Raw genomic sequence first — 16,039 nt, forward strand, 5'->3', positions numbered from 1 at the left:
CTGTACCCTCTTGGAATGGGAAATGGTACAACCAATGGAAAATAGTTTGGGTGGTTCTTCACAAAATTGAAAACAGAACTGCCATATGAATGATCCAGCAATCCCACTCCTGGGTGTCTGCCCAAAAGAGCTGAGAGCAGGGTCTCGAAGAGATACTTGTACACCCATGTTCTTATCAGCCATATTCATAGCGGCCAAAAGATGGAAGTAACCTGTGACCATCAACAGATAAACTGATAAACAAATGTGTACGTACACACAATGGGGTATTTCTCAGCCTTATGAACGAGGAGATTCTGACATGCTGTGACGTGGGTGAGCCTCGAGGGCATGCTAAGCGAAATAACCCGAGCCCCAAAGAACAAGCACCCTGTGATTCCACGTACATGAGGTCCCTGGAGTAGCCAGATTCAGAGAGGTGGACACAGAACGGTGGTTGCCAGGTGCTGGGAAGGGGAGGAAATTGGGAGTTAGTGTTTGCTGGGTGCAGAGTTCCAGTTTTGCAGGTTGAGAAGAGTTCTGGAGATGGATGGAGATGATGGTTTCACAACAAAGTGAACGTAATTAATGCCGCTGAACTGTACATTTGAAAATGACGAAGATGATAGATGTGCGATGTGTCTTTTACCAAAAAACAAATAAACGGCTGGAGAAATGGAGGCTATCGAATTTTCAACCATTGAATATATAGCCGGTACACTGATAAACATTTTTTATAGACTTTTATTTTTTAGAGCAGTTTCAGATTCACTGCAAAATGGAGCAGAGGGTACAGAGGTTTCCCGTGACGCCCTTGCCCTCACATGGTGCAGTCTCCCCCGCTGGCCACTTCCCCCCCGTGTTGCAGCTGGTGAGCCTGCATTGGCACGTCATCACCCAGAGTCCATAGCTTACACCAGGGTGCAGTCTTGGTGTCGTGCAGTCTGTGGATTTGAACAAATAATGACACGTTGCACCGTTATAATGACATGATTTCATTTTTATAAATAAAAAACAATGTTAATAAGATAAAACCAGCTTAACAGTAGCTGAGATGGAAAGCTGAGGAGACTGACGGCTGCTTGTCTTTGTTTCAGGAGACCATGGAGAACGCTGAGGGTGCCGACCCGAGCACCCCGGAGCGGAGCAGTCCAGCCCAGGGGCCAGCCGAGAGCGCCCCTCCGCAGGTGCCTGGGGCGGGGCAGGGGCAGCTCCTGTACCACGAGGAGACCATTGACCTCGGTGGAGATGAGTTTGGGTCTGAAGAGAACGAGCCCGTGTCAGAAGACTCTAGCCACTTCGGGGACAAGCTGAATGAGCACTTGATGGAGAGCGTCCTCATCTCCGACTCTCCCAGCAACAGTGAGGACGATGCGGGGGACCCGGGCTGTTTGCAGGACGTCATGGAGCCCGCCGGAGGGACCGCAGGCCCCACGCTGGAGGACGTCATAGACAAGGGAGCACTGGACACTCCAAGTGATGACGTTGGAAGCGATGGAGAGGACACGCCCAGAGACGTCTCGGACGTGACCCCCGATAGCAGAGCGTCGCTGAAGGAAGACCCAGAGCAAGAAGAAGCGGAAGACCTGCCCACTTTGGAGAACGGAGGTGTGGGGGCCTCGGGCCCGGGGGCAGGAGAGGCGCCCCCGGGGGGTGCGGCGTCGGGTGTGTGCCCCCGGCAGCCCCCCCCCAGGGACGAGCCCGTGCCCGTGTGCACCATCTTCAGCCAGCCGCAGCCCGCCGGCTCCCAGCCCCCGTCCCTGCGCGATGGCTTCGAGTCCCAGATGGTGAAATCTCCTAGTTTCAGCGGCGCGAGCGAGGCAGCGCCCAGGACCCCTCCACAGGTGGTCCAGCCAAGCCCCAGCCTGAGTAAGTTTTTTGGAGATACGGCCGGCGCTAACTCCTTGGCCTCTGACTTCTTTGACTCCTTCACAACGTCCACGTTCATCTCCGTCAGTAATCCCAACGCCGGCTCTTCGGTTCCGGAAAACTTGTCTTCACTCGCTGCCACTCCGGGGGCAGAAAACTCCCCGGGCTCTGCTTCCTACTCCCCAGGGATGGAAAGATCAGAGTCTGGCATTTCCTCGGCTTCTCTAGAAATTCCCCAGTCTCCAAAACCGTTTTCGCAGATCCAGGCTGTGTTTGCAGGGAGCGAGGACCCCTTTGCCACCGCCCTGAGCATGAGCGAGATGGACCGCAGAAACGACGCCTGGCTTCCCGGGGAGGCGACCAGGAAGGTCCTGATTTCGGTGGCAACCCAGCAGTACAGCACGGTGTTCGTGGACAAGGAGGACCTCACCATGCCAGGCCTCAAGTTTGACAACATCCAGGTGATTGCGGAGGGACTCAGAGCAGGTGTGGGCTGGTGGGACCCTTCCCGGTGAGTGGGTGAGCCCGTGTCCGCAGCCCGCTCCTTTCCATCTGTATCTGTGCTGTATGTGTATATGTGTAAAACCTTTCAAGGATCGAAAACCCCTTATTTTTCAGCAATTCCTAAGATTCTGACGTGAGAATGTATGTAATGGTGTCACCAGGTAATTCGGAGCTCTGTGGTTTCTCTGAGGCAACCCATGCAAGGTACTAGAGCTTAGGAATACGTACCAGCAAGGCAGTCACCTCACAGCTCTCTGAGGGAGCTCTGAACTTCGTGTGGCCGGTTTATTTGCACCATTTGAGCTCCAGTGAATGATAAATCTCTCATCCCTTTTTTTGTAGATATGGAAAAATATATTTCCATTACATGTAATATGCTTGATGTAGAAAAGTTCTTACAGATTCAGTTAAAAAAAATGAATGGCCCTTCAAAATAATTGCTAAAATATATAAATGTTATATATAGTAAATATCAACATTAAAAAGTTCAATCTTACCAGTGATCAAAAATGTAAAATTAATTTCACTTTCTATTGTCTAATTCGTTTGTGCTTATTTTATGTTTGTTAGGGTGTGGGAAACTAGCCTGTCTCAGGCAGCCCTGGTGGGACCATAATTTGGTACAAACTTTCTTAAGTGAAGTTGTAAAATGCACATCCAAAGGTGCGTGCCCTTTGACCCAGAAAGCCCGCCCTTAGGAATTATTTGTAAGGAAATAATCTCACTGATGCACAAATAGCAGCGTTGGGGACGCCCGTCAGAGTGAGGCTCATAGTTGCAGAGAGTCTGAAACCGTCTGAAAGTCCACCGTCAGGAGGCTGGTTGCGTACGTTTGGCAGCTCACCTTTGCAGGGGGATGGTTACATGGGGAGTAAAAGTGACGTTATAGGAAAGTATTTAATGAGGTTCGTTTTTATTATTACATTTACTGTTCGTTTTATTGTTTCACTGTTAAAAACCGGATATAAGCCAGCACGTAGCATGCACAGTGTGACACGGATTTCTCTAGGTACCCGTATGCATCCATGGGAGGCCGGCTCATCTGCACATCAGACGTGGCTCATCCCACCCAGATTACGGTTGGGATCAGCAGTTTCTGGGACGCCATGTGCTGGCCTCGTGTCCTGCGTTTGTCTCTCCTCCAGAAACTGAGGGAGGCCCTGCCGTCCCCTCCGGGGAAGGAGTTCCCATCCCCGCACACAGGGCCAGGTCCGAAAGCCCAGCACAGGGAAGGGCTGGTCCGGGGGCTGAAATCTGTGGACAGGAGGGTGGCTGCTGGGCAGAGGGGCCAGGTCACCGTTCCCGGTAACTCAGGTGTGAGCCTGTAGGTTCTGGGTGTTTCACATGCCGGTCCCTTTGGCCGTGTCCCCTCTAACCGTCTTCCCTGCAGGCTTGCTGTTCACCAGGCACTGCCCTCGGCACCCTCGCTACCTTTTACCCAGAGTACACCGAGCGTCAGTTTTACTTTTGCAGGGTCTTTCAGTGAACCCCAGTTATGGGCTCTGATTGCAGGGGATATTTGATGGCTAGGATTTTCACTGAGTCCTCACCCGTGCCCCCACCCCAGCCCTGTCCCCACCCCTGCTCCCCGAGGAGGTGGCCTTAGTGCTCTGCTTCCGTTTCTTCCCTTCCTCCCTCGTGGGGTCTGAACTCTGCTCTTAAGCTCCTTTAACGTCAGTGCGTCTGGCCCAGCAGCTCCTGACGGAGTGTTGGGGCCCCGGGGTCCTACGGTGCCTTTGGAAATGTGTAGAGGTGTTTCACTTTAGTTCCCGAAAGGCTGGGCTGAGCACAGGACACCAGTGGACGGGGCAGGAGTGCTGTGTGTCCCGCAGTGGCTGGGCGGTGTCGCACAGTGAAACCCGGGAGGCGGTGGTTCACGCATTGAGAGACACAGGTGCCAGCCGGCCTTGCTAGTTTAAAACTTCCTGTGAAAAGCGTGGGCTCTGGGCTAGCCCTTCTGCGGCATTAAAGCATCCTTTCTCACCTCCCCAGTTCCAGGTGAAAGTAAGGAGGGATCCCGGAGTCAGCCGGGGCCCGTTGAGTGTGAGCACAACCAGGAGACGGTGCCTTTCCTTTTCGCTTCCTCTGGGTCCTAAGGCAGTGCCTTCCGTTCCTCATGCAGCTGACAGCGGCTGTTCTGGAAACCCAGTAAACTGGAATATGGGTTAAGAGTAGCCTCCCAAATACCTTGACTTTCTCGTACAGCAAGCGAGCTGGATGTTTCTTCACTTGTGTCTCTTCAGTTGTGTATTATCCTTCAAGGGACCTTTCGTTCCCAGGATAGAAAAGAAAACCTGTGTGGTAGACCTTGGAAGTGCTGTGTTTATCCGCAGAGGACTTAAGTTTGGTGGAACACATCTCTTGACTCTCCATGTGCACCAGGCTTTTAGGATATCAGACAGCCATTTGCTGGATTTACCTGTTAACAGGTTTCTCACTGTGCCACCGTTACTGTCACAATGTTGTTCAAAGTCAGCTTTCTGAAACACTTTCATTGAAATGTTCCCACGTTGCTCCTTTGTGGGTACCTAGTTAAAAATGCCTTCCTATGGGATAAAATTTGAAAAGTAAAAAGCATGAAGTTGTTTCTCTGTGACGTTTCTCTTACACAGTCTCTGGGTTAAGTTAGGGACGGTGACGATGAGCGTGTAACGCTGCGGCCACCCGGTGGCATCAGCAGGGGAACGTTGGCATTTTTAACTAATTAGAGTTTTAGATGGTCTGTGTTCTTAAAGAAGTAAATGGAAAAGTTTGTGGGGAAACGATAGTTCAGAAATTTTCAGAACCAGTAAAGAATGGAAGTTGGAGAATATATGTATGAAGCTTGTTCACTGAAAAGAGAAAGAGGGAAGGAAGGATGGTGGGCGAGGGGAGAGAAGGAAACAGACAGAGGCAGCAGCATCTCGCTGGTCCAGGTGATGAGGGGACTGGGGCCTCAGCGCGCCCTGTCCGGTACCGGTGGATCTAGAAACCCCACCTGTAGACTTTGAGGCTGGGCCATTCCACCACCCCGTCTGACCCCGTTCCCCAATTCTCTCCTCCCCTCACCTTTCCTGCAGTTTGGATTTGGCAGGAATCCCGTCAGGGAAGGCCACACGGTCTGTGAAAGCCCCCATCCTGGGCTGATCTAAGTCCTCGTGCTGGAAACCCACAGATGGCCGAAGACGTACCAGTCACCGCGGGTCTGCTAGCTACAGGTTCTCTCAGCTTTGAGTCTGAGAAAGTTACTTCCTCTTCCTTGTTAGAGGTTCCTTCTGCTGGAAATGCGGTCTGTTCACCACACGTGGGCTCCCCGGCTGGCGCAGCTTTGTCCTGCCAGCACCTTGAAGACGCCCTTGCATCCTCCCCTGCTCGGTGTCGTCGCTCAGGTGATGTCTGTGGCAGTCCTAGCTTTGCGCCTCTGTGCCTGGCCTACGTTCCCCTCTGCCTGCTTTTAGGGTCTCATCCCTGGTTTTCTGCAGTTTGACTCTAACGTGCCTTCTTGTGGTTTTCTTCTGTGTTTGTCTCTTTTAGGATTCGTTGACCCTGCTGGCTCTGTGAATTTATCATTTTCATCAGTTTTGAAACATTTTTGATCATTAGTTGCTCGCTTAGCCTTTCTGGTTTTCACTTTCTCTCCTCTCCTTTCACGTACTAGTCGATGTGCCAAAGGGGTCTCGTTTCTAGTGTGTTTGTTTTTTAATCTTTTTTCTGTTTGTACTTAAGTTGAGAAATCTGTTGTGTCCTTAAGTTCACTTATCTTTCCTTCTGCACTTTGTAGTTTGCAGTTGGTACTAGTCAGTAAATTTTTCATGTTTTTTTGTCTCTAGAATTTCCATTTGGTTCTTCTTTATATATTTTTCTCTCTCCATTGTGTTCAAGTTTTACTGTAGATCTTTGAGCACACTTATAATAGCTGTCTTACGGTTTTCTTCTGAAAATTCCATCTGCAGTTTCAGGGTCTGTTTGTATTTGGATCTGTCTCTTGGTTACAGGTCACGTGTGGCTGCTTTTTCACGTCTAGTTATTTTTGATTAGAGGCTGGATATTGTGGATTTCTTATTGTTGCATGTCTATATTTTGTCACCTTCTGTCAAAAAGACTTATACTTTGTTCTGGCAGGCATGTTGTAGGCAGATTTATCTGATCCTTTTCAGGTTTGTTGTTCAGCTTTTCAGGGTGAGCTAAGAGTAGCTTTTACTCTTGGGTGACCCTTCTGCCGGCTGTACTGAGAGCCTCGGTGTCCGAGAGCGCTCCTAGTGCTTGTCCTAGGCTCGACATCTCCCAGCCCCTGTGAGCTCACCGCCCCACCCGTCATTCCTCCCATCTCCCCCCAGAGCTTCCACCCTGAGCACACACCGCTCACTACTCAACAGGAGACTCAAGGACTCCCACGCAGGTGTCCAGGCCCATCCTTTGCATGGCTCCCTCCTGTCTAGTGCTCTGACCTACAAATTCTAGGCACCTCACCTTCTCCAGCTCCCAGCCAGTTCCCACTCAGCAAGTTCACACACTCCTGCACTGTGGTCCAAAAAGTGCCCTTTTTAAAAAAAATTTTTAATTGAAGTATGGTCAGTTACAATGTGTCAATTTCTGGTGACACATACATACATATATTCGTTTTCATATTCTTTTTCATTATAGGTTACTGTAAGATATTGAATATATCTTATAGTTCCCTGTGCTATACTGAAGAAATTTGGTTTTTTTATCTGTTTCATATATAGTAGTTAATATTTGCAAATCTCGAGCTCCTAGTTTATCCCTTCCCACCCCTTTCCTCCCCATAGCTATAAGTTCATTTTCTATGTCTGTGAGTCTGTTTCTGCTTTGTAGATAAATTCATTAGTGTCTTTTTTTTTTCAGGTTCCACATATGAATGATCTCATATGGTATTTTTCTTTCTCTTTCTGGCTTACTTCACTTAGAGTGAGGATCTCCAGGTCCATCCATGTTGTAGCAAATGGCATTGTTTTATCCTTTTTATGGCTGAGTAGTATTCCACTGTATAAATATATCACAACTTCTTCATCCAGTCATCTGTTGATGGACATTTAGGTTGCTTCCATGTCTTGGCTATTGTAAATAGTGCTGCTATGAACATTGGGGTGCAGGTGTCTTTTCAATTTTCAAATTAGAGTTTCCTCCAGATATATGACCAGGACTGGGATTCCTGGGTCATATGGTAAGTCTATTCCTAGTCTTTTGAGGAATCTCCATACTGTTTTCCACAGTGGCTGCACCAAACTGCATTCCCACCAGCAGTGTAGGAGGGTTCCCCTTTCTCCACAGCCTCTCCAGCATTTGTCGTTTGTGGACTTTTGAATGATGGCCGTTCTGACTGGTGTGAGGTGATACCTCATTGTAGTTTTGATTTGCATTTCTCTGATAACTATCGATATTGAGCATTTTTTCATGCAGCTATCAGCCATCTGTATGTTTCATTGGAGAACTGCTTGTTTAGGCCTTCTGCCCGCTTTTGGGTTGGGTTGTTAGTCTTTTCTTTGTTACTAAGTCGCATGAGCTCAAAAAGGGCCTTTGGGTGCAAGAGCCCAACTCATCCTCCCTCCTCTCAGGTCACCGTCCTTTTCTGCGTCTGAAAAACTGTCTCACCTTTTTTCCCCAGTGTTCTAGGTGTTTGCGTTGGTGAGTAAGCACAGTCAGCTGCTCTGTGGTGGGCAGAAGCAGAGGTACTGCTCACGCGTGGGCCTCCCTGCCCTTTCCTGGGTCCCTGACGCGAGGAATGCATGACCGAGTTGAGACGTGTGAGTGAGACCGGGAGGGGCTGCAGAGGCCCGGCCAGGCCGTGTTGCCGCAGTCCCGGGGGCGGCTTAACCTGTTGCACGTTCCCGTCGGCCCTGGTTTCCTGAGGGCTTCATGTGAAGAGGGGTTTAGATTTGTTTTGTTTTTTGCAGCTTAATTAAGATATAGTTCACATGCCATACAATTCACACATTTAATTTACAGTTCAGTGGTATTTAGCATTTTTGACAGAGTTGCACAATCATCACAATTTTTAGAACATTTTCATCACCCAAAAGGAACCCAAACCTTTTTGCATTCAGTATCCATCCCCGCACTGCACCCCAGCTCCAGGCAACCACGAATCTGCTTGTCTCTGGGGATCCTCCTTCTCTGGGCGTTTCACGCGAGTGAGTCCCACAGTCGTGGTCTCTCAGGACTGGCTTCCTTCTCTGGGCATCACACGTTCAAGAGCCCTCCGAGTTGCGGCGTGCGTTGGCGCGCCATTCCTTTCTACTGTCAGATGCACTTGACCTTGAACAACGCGGGCTTGGACTGTGCAGGTCTGCTGATTGCTGGATTGTGTGGTAAGTCTGTGTTTAACGTCTTGAGGAGCATCCAAGCTGTCTTCCGAAAGGGCTGCGCCGTTTTACGTTCCATCTGACGTATGCAGGCTCCAGTTTCCCCGCGACCTCGAGCTTGGGGTTTGTTTTGTTTTGTTTGCTCGGATGCTGTCGGCTCAGGTGGTTTCACCCCCCAGGAGGAAGCAGACCGAGCGCCCCAGGACGCACAGCCGCATGTCCCCGAGGGAACCGAGGCGCCGCTCGGCGAGGCCCGGGGCAGGTGCCCGCTGCTGTCTCGGCACCGTGCCCGTGACACGCCTGTTGCTGGGCCTCCCTGACCCAATGGAAAGCCCGTGCTCTGAGTCAGCTGCTCTGGGCTCTGCTTTGTCTTCGGCCATTAAACGCTTGCAGGCTCTGCTAGAGCCGCCCCCGCGCTGCAGGAGGGGGCAGCCCCCCGGCCTCTGCCGGCTGAGATCCAGCTGCTCTCTCTTCCATAAGCACCTGACGGGGAGCGGGCGTCCTCCCCGCGCCAGCCTCTGGGCCCTGATCGGTCACGTGCTGTCTCCCACGTTCCCCTGGAGCAAACCCTGAGGTCCGCCAGTTTGAAGGGATCCTGGGTTCCAGGTGGTTCCCTTGCCAGGGGCCACAGCACAGCTCTCAGAACATCCTGGGAGGAGGCTTCCCCCCACCCCCGTTCCAGGAGCCGCGGGGGACCTGCATCAGAGACGCGTGGCCCCGCGTCAGAACCGCCTCCCGCAGAGAGACGCGGCGAGAGCCGGGCCTTGCTAGGACGCCTCGTGCCGTCCCTGGGCTTCAGGGGCGAGGCGCTTGTCAGACCTGCGCGTGCTCCTGTCTCAGGAGCCCCTGTGCCGACTCCAGTGCTAGCTAACAGGGACTTTAAGGGGCAGGGGATCTTTGCGGTGCAGTCTCATTAACTGAGAGCGTCGCAGGGACCGAGGGCTTAGACGGGGCACGCCCCGCAGCACTGAGATGTGCTCTGCCCTTTCCTGGTCGCGGCGCCTCTGGCCCCAGTGAGGCTCTTTGTCTGGTAGGAGCTGCACTCGTGCCGAGCTTCGTGGGGCCGCGTGGCCGAGCCCGCTTCCTCCTGCCCGAGCCCGCTTCCTCCTGCCCTTTCATTCTCCCTCCTCGCTCAGTGAGCCCTGCTGGGGTCCTGGCACTTGCAGTAGTTCACCTTACTCTCTGAAAGCAAAAGATAATCGAACTGCAGCTCCTAGATCTTTGCCCTCGTGTAGGAGGTGTGGCTTGGCCTCTGAGCACCAGGCTTGGCGCCCAGGGCCAGACCAGTGCGAGAGCGTGACCGCAGGCTATCGCCTTCCCTCCCCTGCCGTGGCGGCCGTGCGCCTCCCGCTCGCATGTCCCCGTGGTGGTGGTGTTTACGTGTCACCCCGCAGATGGCGAGGAGGAGTCAGGTGGCCCTGCCTATGGGCAGACTGCTGCTCCTTCGTTCTTCCCGAGGAGGGACCAGCAGGAAGGCCCTGGCTGGTCACAGCGTCTGCAGGGGACGTCCTCTGTCACCATGCGCACCTGCGTTCCCCGCAGAATCAGTGTCCGCTGCGCTGCCCGTGCTGAAAAGAGGCCTTCGCTCAGGGATAGGAGATCCGGGCCTCCTTGCCCACCTCCCCAGGTTGGCCTAGTTCTGTTTCTCGGGCGGCTAAGCAGGGAGATCCGGGGCCTCTGTCAGCAGCTGGATGCAGTGGCTGGGCCTGCCACCCGCAGGACCTCGAGGGCAGGTCAGGGAAGGCCAGGCCAGCTCACACTCCAGTGACTACTCGGCGGCTTTCCCGGCTGTGCATCCTAAAGGGAGAGGGTGCTTCAGACCTCCTCCCATCATGGCTGTCTGTCCTGGGCCTGGACCACTCAGCTTTGGGGCCCCGTGCCCCACGACCCCTCTCAGTGGGTGGGCCTGACAGTGGTGGGCTTGGGCCGTGGGGCCTGTTCCCCGTGCTGAGCTCAGCCCAGGGCTCAGCCCCCAAGCAGCACCGTGGCCCACGGGTCTCCACGGTTTTCTTAGCTTTCTCTGCTTGCTTCCATCTGGGGACCCTGCGCTGGGCCAGGGGACTGGCTGGCTCCCAGCTCTGGGGGGCAGGCTCCACCTTCCGTCTTAAGCCACAAGGACCCTTGCTGAGCTCCTGGGCGTCTGTCCGAGGCTCCTGCCCGGGTTCCTCCTGGTCCCTTGATGGTCCCTCTGGCCCAGCCTTACCCTTCTGCCCCTCTCCACACACTCACTCAGCCCTGTCTCACTCAGCGGGTCTAACATGGTCCCAATCCTTTGGGCGGAGGGCCTGGCCGCAGGGATGTGCAGCACCTGCTCAGGAGTGAGTGCAGCGCTGGGAGGCAGGCGACCTCGCCTCCAGTAACTGCTTTACCCCCGGGGCTCCCGGAGGCCCAAGCCAGCTGGCGGGCTGACGGGAGGTAGGCAGAGGGCCCTGGGCCGGCCATGCATGCTGCTTCTTCCGGGGACCGCCACCCCCTTGTCCCCGGTGTCACCTCATGCTCGGGGTGGGGCCCCTCCGGGCTTGCTGTGCCTCTTTGGAAGCCTGGTGCAGGCGGCGGCGATTTGCTGCCTCCTCCCTGAAGGAAAGAGCCATTCTAACACACGCACTTCATTAAAGGTCATGACACTAACGTCTGGTTAATTCTCAAACGTCTGGTTAAGTGAAGTTTTCTGCACTATAACCACGTTTGCACGTCCACACACCAATGGAGAAGAAAGGAACTTTGGTCAGTGATGGGTTCTGGTTAGCTGAGTTTAATTCGCATTTTATTGTCTTGACGTATTTTTCTTATATTCTTTCAAGGGAGATGCAGTTAAAGACTTAATGCTTCGCTTCCTGGGTGAAAAAGCTGCAGCAAAGAGACAGGTCCTCAGTGCCAACTCGGTAGAACAGTCCCTGGTCGGGCTGAAGCAGCTCATTGTAAGTAACAACGTATTTGATTTTCATGTTGTCTTCTGAGAAGTCCTGCCTCCCTTCATAATATTTTCCCTGGAGTTCATTACTTTGAGTATCTCGTCCTAAGTCCTTGAACATAAATAGACTCTTGGATTGGGCACCAGTGCTGTGCAGCAAAGGGCATCGTGTTAATATGCTGTGTATTTTTAAGTCTGGGTTAAAAAGCATTATTTCAGACAATCACCTTACTTGAAGCAGTGTGTACTTTCACTAATGTGCTTCATCAAAATAACTAGAGTTGCATAATTTTATGTATGTTTTAAAATACTCTTTTCCACTTGGTGTAGAAGGTTTGTTGCTGAATGAGTGGATTCACCTGCAGTACACACAGAGCCCTGCCCTACTCATTTACAGGAGTGAGTGCGAACTCCCAGGCGGAGGCGCTGTCCTGAAGCAGGAGTAGGGAACTGAGCTGCGGGCCTGTTGCCGCGGGATGGCCGGGTGCTCCTGGGGGCCTGCGCACTCCTGGAGCTCGTGTGCCCCACAGCTGCCTTTTTTATTGGCGTCTTTTATTATGTTACAGAAGCACATGTCCTCAAAAAGGTCAATAAGAAACACTTGTTTAGGTGGGTAGCTGACGTTTTACACGTTGAAGCCAGTTAAAGTTTAGTTTTTCGTGAATGTGCAGCGGTGCCCCTTTGAGGCTCTTGCCCTAAAGGGGCCCTGGAGTCGCCTCTGCAGGGGGAAGTCTCTGCGAAGGAAGGGGGTGGGCGAGTGTGTTTATAAAAGGGAGAGAGAACAGCTAACCCTAGAGCATCCGTGTGCAGCATCGCTCGTCAGTGAAGTCACAGGTCTCGGGGGGTAGCCGTGTCCACGGCCGAGCGACACGGGGAGGTGCACCTGTGGCCGTCGTGGGAGTGCCGCTGTCGCTGCCGTCACTTGGCTCGAGAAGCTGCCGTTCTCAGTACAGCATCACGAGTGGCAGGCGGCTTTCGAAGTGTGACTCTGTGGTGATGAGTTTAAAGAAACCACGAGGAGCCACACGCGCTCAGTGTAACTAGTCTCTTCTCAGGTGACCTCTGCACCTCCTTTGATTGTTATTAATTTGATTATTATTGTTAGTAAGTACATACAGTGGTTTGATTTTTTCATACATTGGGAATACTTGAGGCCAGTAGAGATTGTGTTACCAGCCCTGGCAGGGGGACCTAGTTAAGGTGGGAAGTGTGTTTATACAAAGACCATTGCCTTGCCCTGGTATTTTAATTATGCCCTAAAATACTTGCTCTCATCTTTAAGACTGGGAAAGAGTTTCTCAGTGTATTTCCTAAGTACTGCCAGAGTGCTTGAAGACCGTAATTTCCAGGGAAATGAATGTCACAGCCTGTGGAGAAGGACATTTTAATCGCTCCAGTGGTGTCATATGTAGTGTTAACGATTTCCTTTGAGTCATAGGTGAGGAAAAGTTACACACATACTGTTAGCTACTTGAGTGATTTTTATTGGTCTATTTTTCTCGTCTTCCAGAAGCTGTGGAATGCCTATGTTTAGTTCTTCAAATAGAGCGTGTATCTTATTTCCTAGTTTAAAAAAAAGTCATATTTATTTGAAGTCAGGTCTTTTCTCCGGTCAGAAAAACTTCATTCTCGGGCTCTACAGGTCATACACAGTAATTGAGATTTTCATAGGACTTTCTGCACAGAACTTAAAGATTAACCTGGTATATTTAATTTTAATTTTAAAAATAATTCTTTCAACAAACCTTTCTGATATTTAACATGGAAAATAGAGGAGGACCCCCAGGAAGGGGAACTAGAGGTGGAAAGCAGTGAGACCAGAGTGGCGTGGAACTCCGGGAAAACCCGTATTACAGTCAAGCAGCGGCAGCGCGGCGTCCCGGCCCGGCTCTCGCAGGTGGAGGGCGGAGGGCACTGTCTTGAAGGGCGGGGAGTGCCGGGCATTAGCGCTCCCGCACCCCCCCGCCCCCCGCAGACCTGCCGCCTGGCTCACCGCTGGGGCCGCCCAGAGCTGCGGGGACACGGGAGCGGGGCGCAGGCAGCCCAGTCCCCCCTCTGAGTTTTCCCGTCAACAGGGGCCCTGGCCCTGCCGGCTCTGCGCCACCTCTCGGGCAAGTCTGAAGAGCAGGAGACCAGGCTGTCTGGAGTCAGCAGAAGTGATCCCCGGCACCCCGCACCCGGCACACGCGTGTGTGCACACGCACACACATGCACGCTTGATGCGTGTGACAAAGGGGTGTCCACTGTGCTTTCTCATTGGAAGCTCACACAGGGACAAAAGCTGGAAAGGCGTGAAGCTGAAGCAGGAACCCCTTCCCTCCACAGCAGCAGGGCGGAGGCGAGGGCGGGCCCAGCCTCTCCGGGCCCAGCCGGGGTCGAGCCGCAGGGGAGCTGGTGGGACAGAGCCGAGCCTGGATGCACACGTGTCGGGGGAGCAGTGCTGCGATTGTTGGGGAGAGAGCGGAATGAATGGAGGGACGAGGGGCGCGGAACTCCCTGCACGTTCAAGTGGGAAAAATAAAGAAGACTGCTACCTGTAAACACAGAAGTACATTCCAAGTGAGTTAAAGCGAAGTTTGTTGTTTAAGTTCAGAAAATAGAAGAGACTCTCAGTGACTCAGGCTAGAGAAGTGAGAAGCATTTTCTTAAACAAGATACAAAAACTAAGCCTTCAGGAAAATTCAATAAACTTGACTACTTTGAAATTTTAAACTTGTATGTAACAAAAACACCACAAAGAGCATTAAAAACATGAGGTTTTGAAATTAAGATCTTCCTCTAGTTAACAAGAAACAGAAGTATCCCAGCAGGAAAACAGGCGGAAATGATGAGGAGGCAGTTCCCGGGGGCCGGGGAGCCAGTAAGCGCGGGATGAGCACCCAGCCTCCCTGGGATCGCAGGAGTCCAGCGAGACAAGACCGCCCTGCGTCCCCCGTCACCTCGGCAACAGCAGTGCCAGCAAGGGCCGCGCGGGTCCCAGCCCGTGCCGTGGGGGTGCCTGACCCCCCGCGGCTGCCTCGCAGAGCCGCTTAGCAACAGCCAGTAAAATAAACACTGGTGCTGCCTTCCACCTGACAATTCTACCTTTTAAAAAAATTTTATTTATTTATATGTTTATTCATTGGAAGGGAGGTACTTAGGTTCATTTATTTATTATTGTTACTTTTAATGGAGGTGCTGGGGATTGAACCCAGGACCTCGTGCATGCTAAGCACATGCTCTACCGCTGAGCTATGCCCTCCCCACCACAATTCCACTTTTAATCACGTGCTCAATAAAACTCTTGTACGTGTGCATAAAGATGTGTTTAAGAATGTTTGTGCTGCCTTATTTGTATTAGCCACAAATTTTATTAAAAACCCTAACATCCGAAGCAGTTTAAACACGTGCCCAAGAGCCGCGTCCATCAGTGTGGGTGAACGTCCAGAACAGCGCTGAGCAGGGTGGCGAGGCGCAGAGGCTGCCTCTATTGGCCCACTTGATCCTCACCTGAGAGGGGCGGGCAGCCCCTCGGCCACACCTCTGCAGTCAGGAGGGCCCTGGACACCTGGAACTATTTGGGGCAGCAAAATCCACCTTGAGCAGGCTCACCAGGTGCCAGCCCTGGACATTCTGCCCATTGGTCCCTGCACCCTCCCTGCCCAGCCCCCGACTCTCCCACTTCCCGTGTGGAGGGGAGGCAGAGAAATTCCTCTTCTCCCTGTTTCTTCTCTCAGACCAGAAGGTGATCCAGATCTAACTTAGAGGTTGGAGGCGCTGTGCCAGCCCCCGCTGGTCCTGAGCTGCAGTGGCCAGCGGGGAACAGAGTGAGTCCTCAGATAGCCCACGAGGGTGGGCGGGGGGCCTAGACTCCCTACACGTGCTGTTTGTTGGTAACTGTCCTGAGGAAGTAGGTCCGTCTGACTCCTGGGAGCTTGCTGCCAGGGTAGTGTCAGTGTGTTTAGAAATGACTGCACGGCATTCGATATTAATCGGAAAATGGCACCGCCTAATAATGGCACGTGTGGTCCAGAGAGGCAGTTATCCAAGTAAACCTGCTGTAGCAGTCAACCCCAGTGTCTGTCAGGGCTGGTTCCAGGACCCCCGCGGATTCAAAATCCGAGATACTCAGGGCTTCTGGGTGGAACGGCGTAGTGTTGCATGTAGCCCCCACATCCTCCCGTGCACCTTAAAGCATCTCTAGATCACGCACAGTACCCAGTACAATCTAAGTGCTAAGGACATCTTTGCGAGTGTGCAGCAAATTCAAGTTACGCTTTTTGGCAGCTTCTGGAATTTTTTCCCTGGGTATTGTCCATCTGGGGTTGGTTGAACCCTCAGCTGTGAGCCCCGTGGATACAGAGGGCCCGCCACCCTCAGTCGCCGGGGGATTCTGCTGCAAGAAAACATCATGGGAGCAGAAACGGTCCTGCTCTCTACTTCCAGTTAGGGGAGGAGTCACTTGTTTAAAGACTACGTTTACTTAAAAAAATGA

At 52.4% G+C, this 16,039-nt stretch overlaps 1 protein-coding gene across 3 annotated transcripts in view; it reads left to right on the plus strand.

Moving 5' to 3' along the window:
• The window catches only part of TRAPPC12 (trafficking protein particle complex subunit 12), a 53,842-nt gene that overhangs the window by 6,869 nt on the left and 30,934 nt on the right, over positions 1–16,039 (plus strand). For all 3 annotated transcript variants that reach the window (XR_012499159.1, XM_074341606.1, XM_010956939.3), the window contains exons 2-3: positions 1,077–2,309; positions 11,456–11,572. Coding sequence is in view for 2 of the 3 variants with exons in the window: in XM_074341606.1 (XP_074197707.1) it covers positions 1,077–2,309; positions 11,456–11,572 (1,350 nt within the window). In the remaining variant the exon portion in view is untranslated. The remainder of the gene's footprint in view (positions 1–1,076; positions 2,310–11,455; positions 11,573–16,039) is intronic.

Source organism: Camelus bactrianus, chromosome 15 (assembly GCF_048773025.1).
Source record: "Camelus bactrianus isolate YW-2024 breed Bactrian camel chromosome 15, ASM4877302v1, whole genome shotgun sequence".
Lineage (NCBI taxonomy): Eukaryota > Metazoa > Chordata > Mammalia > Artiodactyla > Camelidae > Camelus > Camelus bactrianus.